This window comes from Scyliorhinus canicula, chromosome 9 (assembly GCF_902713615.1).
Source record: "Scyliorhinus canicula chromosome 9, sScyCan1.1, whole genome shotgun sequence".
Taxonomy (NCBI): domain Eukaryota; kingdom Metazoa; phylum Chordata; class Chondrichthyes; order Carcharhiniformes; family Scyliorhinidae; genus Scyliorhinus; species Scyliorhinus canicula.
In genome coordinates this window covers 56,301,820-56,316,650 of record NC_052154.1, presented here as the reverse complement: position 1 = coordinate 56,316,650, position 14,831 = coordinate 56,301,820, and the positions used below count along the sequence as shown (strand labels likewise).

Genomic DNA, 14,831 nt, shown 5'->3' with positions numbered 1-14,831 from the left:
GATAAGCCCTAGGAAACTGTGATTTGTCAGTGTTATAAAGCAGATTGCTCTTCTATGGTTTTGATTAACTTCAAAGCACGTTTCACAGGCAGTAATAGTTATTTCAAAACCTGAAATGTATTATTCACGTTCCACACTAGAATCTTTAGCAGTGTTTATGCCCTTTTCAACAAAATAGTTTTGCTGACTTTTCATATTCTTTTCCTGTTCTGTCAGGATGGCTACCAAGCTAATTAGGCTTGTAAATGACAAGAAGAGGTCTGAGATGGAGAGTGGCGGCACCAAGCGGATAGGCAGGGACATTGAGATGGAAGAGATGATTGAGGAACTACAGGAAAGAGTTTGTGAACTGGAGAAGCAGAATGAAGGGCTGAGAAATCGACTGGTAGCTGCTAAACAGCAGCTACAAGTACAAGGCCGTAGAAACACACCATACAGTTATGTACAGTCACGTATAAACACTGGCCTTAGAAAAGTTCATGAAGTTGCCTTTGTACAAGAGAATCTTAAAAAAGGTACTAAACATCGCTGGAAATATATATTTTTCAGTTTTTTGATTATACAGTACTCTAGCATTTTGAATAACGTTTACTTGAAGATGTCATTCAATGCAATTTTTAATCATCATGCTTATTAAACTTAGAGTGGCATGCAGTTGGCCATATTTTTGATAGTTAAGAGTTAATTGAAGCCTATTTGCTGGCATATCTTTCTCGCACTATTAATTGATAAGATGTTCAGATTCAATGTATTAATTTCAATATTCAGTCAAAATGTAATTGTTTGAAATGTAGCCTTTTTCACTTCTTATTCAATAATAATGCTACTTTAACAATAAATTATCCTTTTATGTTTCACAAATGCAGCCCCTAGCTAAGAAGACTGTTCAAGATTCCAAATAGCTTTGATGTTTTATGTTTCACGCCACTTACCTCCTCTACCATTCGCTTGCAAATACCTGCACATTACAGAGACAATGGGACTATGTCCCCATGCCGGCGTGAAAAGTGGCGCCAACCACTTTAGCGTTAATGGTCCCCGATAATGGGGAATGCTCCCCTTCCTAGGGGGCTAGGTTGGCGCCAGAGTGGTCCTGCAACTCCAGCCGGCGCGAATTTGCACATGCTCAGAACAGCAGGCGGGATTCTGCGCATGCGCGTCAGTTCCCTTCTCCGCGCTGGCCCCGGGCAATATGATGGAGCCCTACAGGGGTCTGGTGCGGAGTAAAGTAGGCCCCCATAGAACCAGCCTGCCTGCCAATTGGTGGGCCCCGATCGTGGGCCAGGCCACCATGCCCCTCCCAGGGTCGGATCCCCCCGTCCTCCCTCCAGGACGGCCCCTGCACACTCACCTTCCAGGTCCCGCCGTGTGGGACCTTAGTAACCCACGCCGGTGGCACTCGGCCAAACTCATTGGCCACTCGGCGCTGTCAATGGTTCCCGACCAGCATGGCGGGAATCCCGCAGGTGCCCGAGAATCGGCAGCGGAGAATTGGGGGCGCGGCGGAGCATGATTCTCGCTCCACCCCAGGGATTCTCCAACCCAGCGCCGGGACAGAGAATCCTGGCCATGGTCTAAGGGTCAACATTTATACCATGACTGCACAAACTATATATTTCTGATCGCTTCACAGCCAAAAATGTTAATCTTTTGACAGGGAACAGCACAAAAAGGAACAATTTCTAATAGTCTCCAAATTCACTCCTGAACATCAAAATAAATCAGTTTTTCAGTCCCTAACTTAAGCTACAGGGTTAAATATCTCATTTTTATTTCATGTGAAATAGACTGCTACTGGATATTCAGATGCATTCTTAATAGGTGAAATGATTGCTACAAATAAATTATAATGGGAACCTGTAAAATCTAGGCAGGATATGGAATAAAATGTTAGATATTCCCTTCTTTAGGTTCCCTGAAATATTTTGTCATCTAGTAATGAGAAAACTGGCAGTTGAGGCCAAGAGAATTGCTACATCACCCTCTTGATGATTAATACATTTATGGAATAATATCAAAACTGAGCATATAGCTGATTATAGGAAATTAGAATTGCAGCAGACCCCTAAATCCAATAACCAGTGCTTAATTATGAAGTTGATATCTTATTGTGTATAAAGAGTGAGAGAGCAATTTATAAAGAACAAAACAACAGTGAGTGGAACAGTGCTGTAAAGAGCGAGACTTCAGCGAAGACAGTGGTGTATAAAGCATGTAACGTCAGCGAGGACAAAGGGGCTGTAAAGAGCGAGATTTCAGCAAGGAGAGTGGGACTGTAAGGAGCCAGACTGAAGCAGGGCTGTAAAGATTGAAACTTCAGCTGGGTTGTAAAGAGCAAGACTTCAGCGAGGAAAGTGCGGCATAAAGCGTGAGACTTCAGTGAGGAGGGTGGGGCATAAAGAGTGAGCATTCAGCGAGGAGAGCGGGGCTGTGAAGAGCAAGATTTCAGTTACGTGAGTGGGGCTGTGAAGAACGAGATTTCAATGAGGTGACTTCTGGTGACGGGGATGTGCTGAGCAGTCGCACATTCTCAAACAGGCACTTTTAGCCGAATTTAAACCGAAAATTCAGACTTATTTCACCCACATTTAAGAAAGGGAGAAAATAGGAGCAGCATACCAGCTTGAGAGGTCGCAGAGAAGGCAGGAGCGGAGGAAAAGGCCACGAGCTGCAGGTGGATGAGTCAGCGAACCGATGAGGAAGGGGGCCGTAGCCACCCCAGAGCGAGTTAGACCGACGGCTCGAACAGCCGCCACCCCTGCCTGGAGATGTATGGGGAACATTCCTGATGAAGGAACTGATGGTGATGAGGGAGTCGATAAAAGTAGAGTTCAAGGTGGCAGTGACGGAGGCGTTGGTTGGCAATTGATGGAATGGGGAAGAAGTTGGAAGCTCAGGGAAAAACAGTCCTAGAGCTGGAAAAAAGGGTCAAAGGATTGTCGCTCTAGAGGCCGAATTCAAAAAGGTGGCGATCCACCTGAAGGGTAAGGTTGAGGATCAGGAGAATGAGTCCCGGCGCCAGACTATCCGGATCGTGGGCCTGCCAGAGGGGATCATGGGCAGGCATCCAACGGACTTTGTGGTCCAGATGCTAGGTAACCTGGTCGAGAGGGACAGCTTCCCCAAACTGCCGGAGATCGACAGGGCACACAGATCGCTCTGACCAAAGCCCAAGGCGGGGTAACAGTCAAGGACTATAATTGCTAAATTACATCAATATCAGGACTGGGAGAGGATTTTGCAGTGGGCAAGGCAGAAGAAGGCGACTAGCTGGGAAGGGCATAGAATCCGGGTCCACTGGAACATTGGGGCAGACCTGGCAAAGCGCAGGGCTGAGTTCAACTAGGCAAAATCAGCTCTGTGCAAGAGCAAAGTGAAATACGGAATGCTGCTCCGAGCCGGGCTCTGGGTCACGTTCCATAACAAGAAACACTATTTCAATACCCCAACAGAGGCAGATGAGTTTGTACAGATAAACGGCCTGGACAATGGGCCGGCAAGGCAGCGTTGAGGACTAAGCAGAGGAGGAAAAAGGGAAAAAGAACTATGCTGGACATATACTATGTTTGTGCAGGACAGTACTGCCTCACTTTGAACAGAAATGTAAGACCACAGGGAAGAGCGAGGGCAGAGGAAAGCAGGATGAGGTGAAGAGGAGACAGGGGAAACAGCTATGTTGCGAGCATAGGAAAGGGGTAAGACCAGGCCCAGGAAGGGGTCCACCACACTAGCGGGGAAAGCTAGAACACTAGGAAGCACAAAACAAAGGGGGCTGCGACGCACATCCCAGCAGGGAGGGAACGTCTGGCATGGGAAGGGGAGCCAGAGAGGCAGGGATGGGCGGGGAGGCAGAGGGGCAGGGATGGGGAATATAAGAGGGAAAATGGGGAGGGGAGGACACGGGGGACAGAAGGCGGAACATATGAGAAATACAAGGATAAGAAAGGGATGGTTCTTAAATTTGCTCCAGGAGGTAAGATGCAGGTTGAGGGAATAAGATGATGCCGCAAGCAACCACTTTGGAGGGTCCCAGAACAAATAGAAACCCCAAAGCGCAGGGACCCAACCTCATGGTAATAACTGTGACCGCGGCTATCTTGGACGGTCCTCTGACAAAGGAAAGCTCCGGACATCAATTCACACCAACTGATTATGGGGGGGGGGGGGGGGGGGGGGGGGGGGACTTTAACTGTGTACAAGACCCATTGCCAGATCGATCAAACCCCAGAACACGGAAAAAGACAGGCATGGCGAGGAAACTGGGAGCATTCATGGAGCAGATGGGGGCAGTGGACCCATGGCGGTTCCTACACACTGGTGAGAAGTAATTCCGCTTTCAAATGGACGAAGAATCTGGATCTTTTCACTGGGCCGTTAAGTTCCCAGACGTTCCAGATGATCCATCAAAGCTTTGCACCGGCTCTGGCCCCACATCTACGGAAGAGGTTCGCAGACTCACTAGCAAAGGGGCAATTTGCTCCTACGCTAGTACAGGCCACCATATCGCTCATATCAAGAAAGACAAAGACCCGACAGAATGGGGATCATATAGACCTATTGCGCTGCATAATGTGGATGCAAAAGTACATGTGAAAGTCCTGGCCAAGAGACTGGAAAACTATCAAAAGTGGTCGGAGAGGACCAGATGGGCTTTGTCAAGGTTAGATGGCTGACTGCGAACATCTGATGGCTGCTGAACATGATACTGACCCCATCATCTCCCTGGACACAGAAAAGACCTTCGACAGTCAAATGGAAGTACAGGTACTGAAGTGATTTGGGCGAGGGATGGAGTTCACCTCGTGAGTGAAACACCTGTACAACGCCCCCAAGGCGAGCGGTCGGACCAACACCACCAGCTCTGAATACTTCCAGTTGCGCAGAGGCACAAGGCAGGGATGAACAAGGCGGGGGGGGGGGGGGGGGGGGGGGGGGCGGGGGGGGGGGGGGGGTGAAGAATCAAAGAATTCCCAGGACTACACTGCAGAGGAGAAGAGGCCTGGCCCTTTCGAACTTGCAAAACTACCATTGGGCAGCCACAGCCGGGAGAGTGAGTGAATGGGTAAGGGAGCCCAGCAAAAGATGGGTGAAGATGGAGGATTCCTCCTGTATGGGAACAAACCCCCTCCGAGCCCTAGCCATGACAGCGCTCTCATCCCCTCCCCGGCAAAGTACACATCCAGCCCAGTGGTGGTAGCTACGCAAAAAACTTTGACCAGATGAGAGAACACTTCGGTTTAACCGAGGTGTCCACCATGGCCCCCATCTGCGGTAACCATAAATTCCCACCAGCCATACCAGACACCACTTTTAAGAAGTGGAGACAGGACGGGGGGACGCTTGCGATCATCGTCTTCTACATGAGGGCAGACTCGCAGCCCTGGATGAGCTGACGGAGAGACTGGAGCTACCGAATGGACAGGAGCTCTGAAATTTACAAATCAAAAAGCATATCTCCAGAAGGAGACAATGAGATACCTTAGGGCCCAGAGAGACACAATGCTGGAGGAACTGCTGGATGCAGACAGTATGGAGAAAGGGAACTGTGGGGACATTTATGGACAACTTGCAGAACGAGACTACCACGGGACAAAGCCAGACGAAAATGGGGGGACGAACTGGGAATGAAAGTGGGCTGGTCACTCTGAGCGAAGCACTGAGCAGAGCCAACTCCACCTTCTCCTGTGCAGGGCTCAGCCTCATGCAGCTTAAAGTGGTGCACAGAGCGCACCTAACCAAAACCCGCATGAACAGATTCTTCCCAGAGGTGGAAGATAAATGTGAACAGTGCCAAGGAGGCCGGACAGCCATCACCACATGTTCTGGGTTGCTCCAGAGTTGTGGGGTGCTGGACAGCCTTATTCGACGCAATGTCTAAGGTCGTGGGGGGTAATGGTGAAGCCATGCCCAAGAGTGGCAGTCTGCAGGGTATCGGAACAGCCAGAGCTACACATGGGGAAGAGGGCCGATGCCCTTGCTTTTGCTTCCTTAACCACAAGCCGGGAAATCCTGCTCGGCTGGTGATCAGCAGCACCACCCACAGTTGCAGACTGGCTGGCAGACTTGATAGAATTTCCTCATCTGCAGAAAATCAAGTACACCATCCGGCAGTCGGATAAGGCCTTCCACAAACACAAAGCAGGGGGGCAATTCGTCGGCATGTTCCAAGACCTGTGTGAGGCCAACAGCAACTAGGGAAAGAGGGAGAGACTGGGGGGGGGGGGGGGGAGAGAGGAGCGGGGAGCAGAGGGGGGAGGGTAGCAGACAAGAACACGCATCACTTGGAGATACAAAAGGGGAGGGAAGGGAAGGGGGGAGGAAATGAGGAGGAAACCCAGGGGAACCACAGGGAGCATAGAGGAAGAGGGGACAGGAAGCATCCCCCCCCCCCCCCCCCCGCGCATGCCCCCCCAGCCCACAAGGCCTGCACCAAAACCTGCAGAAGGAGGGGAAAAAGGGAAGGGGGGGGGGGGGAAAGGGAGACCAGGAACTCGGCGATGGGACACCCCGGGTGGAAGAGGAAGATACCAAGGAGGGGACAGGGAGGGTGAGGGGGAGAAGATATATCAAGAAATATGTATGTACATAAGAAGCTGTATAAATTGTAAATATCGGACTCAGAAGTTTCACTCTGTAGAACTGAGAATGCCAATAAAAACATTTTTTTAAAAAAGAATTTGCTGCCTTAGATGGCTGTGGACACTCAATTGTTAATAAGACTGAAATTGATAGATTACTGCATATTAAAACATCAAGGGATATGAGGACAGTGAAGCAAAATGGTGCTGAAGTGGAAGATCAGCCATGATCTCATTGAATGGCAGAGCGGGCTTGAAGGTTAAAATGGCCTGCTTCTGCTCCTATATCTTAAATTCATATATTATTATTGACCAAACACTGGTTACCTATTGAAATGTAATGAACCAAAGTCTGTTGACCAGTTTCTTGACCCCACTTGCCTTACATTTAACACTTTAATTCCTAAAACTAAAAGTTATACCTCTGGAACACATGAATTATGGAATCAGATTTTTACCACACTCCTGGTTCTCTCCCACTTCTGAATTCTGCTCCATTGCTACCACAAAATCTTGATTTTCAGATTTCCCCTTGCAGATAATTCAATCAATTTGTTGCTGGATCTGCTGGTGTGCAGTATAAATCACCAAGGGCTTTGAAAAAACATTTTCAAAACCTTGTCCGATAGCAGTCTCATTAACTTTCACATTTTCAGAAGTTTTTAAAACTGTATATTTCATTGTAACTATTTTCCACATATGTGGAAGTTATCAAAAATTCTAAAAAGTGACAAGATAATAGAAGTTTTTTCCAAAATCTATTACTTTTCATCTGGAACTAAATATGTCCAGACCAGTTTCAACACTTTTAGCCTGTAAAACTGGCAATTCAACTCAATCAAACACTTTAATATTTTTTGTTACCCATCCTATCAGCTTGTGATTGATGGGAACAATAAAACTAAACCTCCTGTCGTGAAATTTATGTTTTGCTTATTTTATTGTTTAATATAAATAACATCATTTTGATCCTTTTATATGATATTTTTAGGCATCAGAGTTCAAGATCCAGAGTTGACAACAAGGTCTACCCAACCTTTGCTTCCCAGATATGGACATAGCTTGCTTGAAGAGGCCAGGGCTGAAGTGCGAAATCTGTAAGACTATCTTTACTATGCCTCCCCATTGTTGTCCAGGTGGATGGGTCTGCTGTCACCTGGTTCCATTCTTGACTGTCTAGTCATATTCAAAGTATCACTTGCAATGGCTTCAATTGCTGCGCCTGCACCATTAACTCAGGTTTGGCCCAAGTATTGTTCTTTGGCCCTTTCCTATTTCCTACATACTGCCTCTCCGTGACATCATCTGAACGCACAGCATTAGTTTTCACATGTATGCTGATGCTATGAGGCTCTGCCTTATCACCACTTTGAATAAAATGAAAATCGCCTATTGTCACGAAAAGGCTTCAAATGAAGTTACTGTGAAAATCCCCTAGTCGCCACATTCCGGCGCCTGTTCGGGGAGGCTGTTACAGGAATCGAACTGTGCTGCTGGTCTGCTTTCAAAGCCAGCGATTTAGCCCTGTGCTAAACAGCCCCTGACATCCAGTACTTTATGAGCAAAAGTTTCCTGGAAATAAATATTGGGAAGACTGAAAACATTGTTTATGATCCCTACTCCATACTCTGTTCCCTAGTTACTGTCTCCAGATGGCGCCGGAGCGTGGCGACTCTCTGCGAGCTCTCCCTAACAGATCTTCTTTTCACTTATCTTACAATTGTTCTAATCTTCTAAAATTTAATTCTAAGACTAACATTATTACTAACTTCTCTCTTTTTTATACCTTGTGTTGCCCAATTATGTATTTTCTTTTATTTCCTTTTCTTTGCATGTACTTAATGATCTGTTGAGCTGCTCGCAGAAAAATACTTTTCACTGTACATCGGTACACGTGACAAAAAAAAAATCCAATCCATCCCTCTTCATGGCAACTTTCTGAGACTCAGCTTGACTGTTCGCAATCTTGGTGTCATATTTGACCCCAAGATGGGTCTGACCACATTTGTGCCATCACAAAGACCGCCTCTTTCCACCGCTAACTTTGTCTGTGCCGCAGCTCATCCGCTACTGAAACCCTCATTCATGCCTTCGTTACCTCCAGGTGACTATTCCAACCCACCTAGGCTGCCCTCCCACATCCTTTATTTTGTGAGCTCGATCACCCAAAACCCTCTGTCAATTGTTACAAATACCTGGTTCATATTAATATTTTAGAAGTAATTTTTAGTTCTAAGATTAAAGGTTAACTGCTGAAAATGGGACCATGTTGACTAAAAGAAGATAAGTTCATAAATTAGCAGGTGAGCATACTTAGCTAGAGAATTGGAGACAAAGTGCTTGCAAAGAAAAGAAGCCAGAGAGTTGTGTGTTTTAAGTTGGAGCTACAATTAATTTAAAAGCATTCAGTGAGCCCTGGAAGTCTATGTTATCATGGTGCTAGATGGAACTTATAATGTCCCTGTAAAGAAATGTCGACATTTTATTACTTTAAAGGCATTTTATAAATATGCATTGTTGTTGTTGTACTGCCCAAACTCTACAGGAACCTGTTCATCAGAACAGTCAGGAATTTGAGACAATTACATCATCATAGAATCCCTACAGTGCAGAAGGAGGCCATTCGGCCCATCGAGTCTGCACCGATTCTCTGAAAGAGCACTCCACCTAGGGTCAGACCCCACCCTATCCCTGTAACCCAGTAACTCCATCTAACCTTTTGGATACGAAGGGGTAATTTAGCATGACCAATCCGCCTAACCTGCACATCTTTGGTCTGTGGGAGGAAACAAGAGCACCCAGAGGAAACCCACGCAGACATGGGGAGAAAGTGCAATCTCCACACAGACAGTTACCCAAGGCCGGAATTGAACCTGGGTCCCTGGCGTTGTGAGGCAGCAGTGGTAACCACTGTGCCACCCCAGCATCTTCGATTATCCACTATTAAAGGCTGAGCAGAGCTTCAAATAAGGCTAAATCAAAAAATGGACATTTTTTACTTAGAACTGAGCGTACGGAACAGGTTCGGCCAAGGCCCCACCTGATATTGGGCCTCAGACCTTCTTTACTCCAGACCAGCAAGCTGTGGATGCCTTTTGAATGTCCTTGGGCTTGCAAAGATATTTTGAATTTCAGGCCCCTCTGTCACCAATATGACCGGTTTTGAAAATAATGGGGTGATGCAATCAGGAAGGTCGGGGGAGAGCAGTGATCTGACAGGAAGGGGGCCGGATATGCAAGATTGACGGAAGCAGGCTGTCGTTCTTAAGTGAACCAGTCTCTTTCCATCGCAAACTTTGTCCGTGCCACAGCTCATGTGCTATTGAAACCTCATTCATGCCTTTGTTACCTGTAGAAGATTATTCCAACCCATCTCTGGCTGCCCTCCCACATTCTATTTTCTTTAAACTCGATCACTCAAAGCCCTCTGTCAATTGTTATCCATACCTGGTTCATAGTAATATTTTAGAGGTAATTTCTAGTTCTAAGATTAAAGTTTAACTGTCGAAAACGGCACCATGTTGACATAAAGAAGTGAAGCAGTAGGATCATCATATTTTTAAAACAATACCTTTTCAGTGGAAGCCTGCATCTCTCCTTTAAGATCAGCAGTTAGACTATATGTTTACCTGATTTCCCTGTCGCCACGCCCTCTTTTTTAAAAATACCCTCCTTGAGTCCTTGAAAACTGCTCTGCCACATGCAATCTTCCTTTCTTCTCCAAAGAGCATGAATGTATTGCTGCTGACCAAATCCATGTCCACAATCCCACAACTGACCTTTTGAATGTCTCCCAACACAATATCATGAGGGCCCAAATCAAAGTTGGAAAAGACACAGGGCGGGATTCTCCATTGCCCGACGCCAGTATCGTAATCGGCGATCGGGCAGAGAATCGACATTGACGCCCGAATCAGGACCGGTGCTGGTTTGACGGCAGTAAGCCATGCTCTGTCCCTCGGAAATGACATAATCGCGTCGCGCGCCGTTGCAGCGGCGTTGGTGCATCATTGGCCGGCCCTCCTGCAATGCCCCGTGCCCAATGGGCCGAGTTCCCGACCACTTAGACCACAATTCCCGCACGGCCGGGAACCTGGCGTGGCGGCTGCGGACTGTATCCAGCGCTGCCACACTCGATTAGGAGCTGTGCTGCTGGCTAGGGGGTCTTCTGCGAGGGCCGAGGGGACTTGTGGGGGGTGACTAGGGGGAGGCCATGTTGTACAGCGTGACCGTTGCAAGTTGTCAGCCGTGCGCATCCGCGGCCCGGGAGCCAGGAGTTTCACCTGGCGCCGCTGCAAGCCCCTCACTGGTCCCGGAATCGATGATGGGTCGGTGCCGCCTTTTTCATCGCAAACCTCCCGGTTTAATTTACCCCACCCCACTGTTATCTCCCTCATTGTCCCCAGTTCGTCACCTTCTCATTTGCTGATATCATCCACAGTCATGGGGTCGATTTCCACATGTATGCTAGTGACATCCAACTGTGCTGTTAATCTGTGTGCAGACTCTGCGGTGTCAGACTGCTTCTCCAACATCCAGTCTCAAATTATCATAGATATCATAGAATTTACAGTGCAGAAGGAGGCCATTTGGCCCATCGAGTCTGCACCGGCTCTTGGAAAGAGCACCCTACCCAAGGTCAACACCTCCATCCTATCCCCATAACCCAGTAACTCCACCCAACGCGAAGGGCAATTTTGGAAATTTTCAGCTCTTTTGTGAAAAATCTTATCCATGCCTTCCACTACTAGAATTGGCTATTACAATGCTTTCCTGATCACTCTACTGCACATACCCTTGGTAAATGTAGAAATAGCAGTTGGCTATTCAACCCCTCGAGTGGCTGAAATGTACATCAACTCCATTTGACAAACCAAGCTTGTTCCATATCCCCACACATGAACTTTGTTACATCTTCAAAAAAAAGAATAAATTTTATTCCTGTATTTTGGCAGTGATCTTAAGTCACTCCACAATTATAGATGTCAAAGTGATCAGCTGATACTCCCCAGGTTCCAAATTTATGCTTGTAACACGACAAAAGAGTATTTCCCCATTCTTTTAGAACTAGAGGTTTACGAAAATGTTCCTCTACTTTAAGCACCCCTTGTTACTTTTCAGGTCTTGCTGCTTTATTTACTCACCAGACAAGGAGTTGGATTCTCTGCCCCGCCACGCCAGACATCTGTTTCACTCCGCCGGCAGGATGCTCCGTTACGCTGGCTGGTCAATGGGGTTTCCCATTGTGGGGCAGCCCCATGCCGTTGGGAAACCCCCAGGCTGCCAGCAAAATGCAGCATCCTTCCGGCGGAGAATCCAGCCCAGGGTACCTCTTTCTCACCCCGCTTACTCTTCATTATCATTTTTGTATATGTGAATCATAATTATCTCTTATTCTGCTTAACATTGAGATCCATAGAATCAGAAGTAAATGTCAAATAGGTTTCATTAATATCCATGCTTTTCTTTACCGAACAATCTGCCTCTGAACTTTAAGAAATACTTAATTCCATTTGTTGAATAAACTCAAGACTCAAATTCCACTCACGTATCTTACAATTCACTCAATTTGATCTTTATATAACATATAGCCTTTGGATTAGAAAGTTTGGATTGAAACCAGTTAGGACAATTGCTTATCTACTGTTCCTTAATCAATCAGGTTATTATCAATTCTATAAAATAACATATGTAGCCAGTTATATAACTTATCAAATAAAGTAATTTGGTGTTTATTAAATTTGCTTATACTTGTATAATAAATCATTTTTTGTTTTCACCCTTGTCATATTTTTGGTCGTATTTGTATGCCAATATCCCCTTTGTTGATTACAATGCCTACATTTCCTATTAAACTTTCCTTTTCCAACTTTCACCAAAGTTGATAATGATCCAAATGCATCATTTAGTGCTTTCTTAAAAAGAGTTTGCTTTTCCTTTTCCCTTGGTAATTAGCATTTCTGATGGCCAAAACAAGGTTTTAAACAAAATTATAATTTTTTGTGATTACCTTAGTTTGTGGCAAATGCTTGGTCTTTGACTGGGCATCTGAGCATCTGCACTGTGCCCAGTTTTTGAGGACACATCTGTATATAAACCAGCCAAATAATAATGGTTGTCTCAAGTCTCCAAACTTATTTAAGAAAAGCTAGCGGACAACCTCAAAAGTTTATTTTGACAAAATTTACATAGGAGACTATATGAATGCATGTGAGTATAAAAGAGAGCCCAGTGATGATACACTACATTATTTTTCAAATTAAATTCACTATGAGCAAGAATATTAAACTGAGGGATAAAAGGCCAACAGCATCTTAATGAATCCTGATTGATGTTTAAAAAGATCAATTCAGTTTTGAAATTAAATATCTTTCAATTAACGCTTTGACTTGTTGATTCTACTTACCGACACTGATGAAATGGAGAGGGACAGGCAAAAAAGAGACAGATGGTAAATAGAGATGTTTTCTTAATCCTAATTTGAATTCTTCTGATGCTTTTTGAAAGAAAATAGAAGGTCTCTAATTATCCTGATTATCAGCTGTGTTGTTGATAGTTAGGAGATTGTGACTAAATGATATGTCGGCAAGGTGGCCCCCAATATTACATCCTTTCAATGTCCTTTCATATTTTTCATTTTACTAATTTGTTAACTCCTGAATAACATACTTGACTAATTTAATTTTGTTTTGGAAATATCAACAGACATCTGCAGCACAGTCATAATGTGTTTGAATCTATTGTTTAGCACATTAATTAATGTTTTCTGATATTGTTAGAGAGGATTGCATTGAGTCCCAGAAGGTGCAGATGGAAGAAATGGAGCAAACTGTTGAGATACTAAGAGAGCAGATTAGGAAGAAGGACAAAGAATGTGAGGAGTCTCTTCTGCATCTCAGAGAGCACCAGGCAACAGGACAGAGGTAACAAAAAAAAGACAGTTGAACTTTTATTTTGCAATTGGTGGTGTAACACATAGGCCCAGATTTTGTGGTCATCAGTGAAGTGGTAATGGTCATTACTGACCTTTAAAAAAAGCTGCCAAAAAGATTTAGCAGTTTCTGTGGTGTGAATTCCCCGTTCTCAATATTAGTTGAGCATCAAGCAAAGGTATCCAGCAACAGTCATGTCATCAGCAGGTAAGCAGCCAATCATTGAAGTCATTCTCAGGGACACTGAACCAAGTGGTAAAATGCATTGATTATGCTTAACCTTTTAGTTACAGGGAGCAAAACAAATGACAGGGATGCCCTTGTGTGATTAAGGTATAAATTGGAATATAAGCATTTTTAAAAATCATTTAAAATTCCATTTATTTTTCAAAATAATGGAGAATGTTGACATTCCATATATATAAAATAGTTTTTCAGGGCCAGAAAGTATTTTCAGCAGGAATTATGAACTTAGCATGCTGTTAAAAACTGGGTACACCTGATTATTGTGACACTAATAGTGTAAAAGGATGAGTTATTGTCAGCAACTCTCACTCTGGAGAAATATATCACTGACAGCAACTTCTGAACTTGCATTTAACTGCGCCTCTGCAAAATGATGGGTCAAGGTTTTGAAAATGGCGTGGTCTCCCCATCGCCACTTGATGAATCGGTGGAGAACCTCTCCCTGCTGATACTGGCTGCCCATTAGCCATTTGATAGTCCAGCGAGCATTGATTGGCTGGAGGTGGGGCATCTGCCACTCAGTTGGTAACAAGTCCCACCTCAGAAAGCTGCCAGCTAATTTTCTAGTCCTAGCAGCACAGTGAACAGGACTGGGACGATAAGAAGTCCCCAGAGTTTGATCCAGCATCCTTGATGAGGGGGTCTCATGGCAAGAAGGGGAAATGAGGCTTGAGCGTTTGGAAAGAGGAGTAGTTGGGGGTGTTACTGGAGTGGTCAGCATGGGGGGAGCACCCTCAGGGAGCAGGCCCTATAGGGTGGTGCCAGATGCTTAAAGGAAGCTACTGATGGAGGCCCCACATTTCCACCCGAACCGTGAGCAGGATCACTTACTGGACTTCCCTCCCTGCCCCCTGAACTCCTCCTACCAGCCTCAAAATTGGAGAGTTGGCAGGAAACAGCCCTTAAGTGATCATTAATTGGTCACTATGGGCCAATAGTTTATTTTCTATAATTTGTTTAGTTTAGTGTAAAAAAAGTTACAGCATTACTGTATGGTAAAGCTGCCAGAATTTAGTTTTGCAAAATAGCACTATACAGCAGTCAATAAAATTGACAATGGTCAACAAATCTTTGA

General features: G+C 45.3%; 1 protein-coding gene across 6 annotated transcripts in view; it reads left to right on the top strand.

Annotated features, from left to right (window-relative positions):
• Positions 1-14,831, top strand: part of rpgrip1l (RPGRIP1 like) — a 303,409-nt gene that overhangs the window by 37,288 nt on the left and 251,290 nt on the right. For all 6 annotated transcript variants that reach the window (XR_005461803.1, XR_005461804.1, XM_038806727.1 and 3 more), the window contains exons 4-6: positions 217-515; positions 7,570-7,675; positions 13,358-13,501. Coding sequence is in view for 4 of the 6 variants with exons in the window: in XM_038806727.1 (XP_038662655.1) it covers positions 217-515; positions 7,570-7,675; positions 13,358-13,501 (549 nt within the window). In the remaining 2 variants the exon portion in view is untranslated. The remainder of the gene's footprint in view (positions 1-216; positions 516-7,569; positions 7,676-13,357; positions 13,502-14,831) is intronic.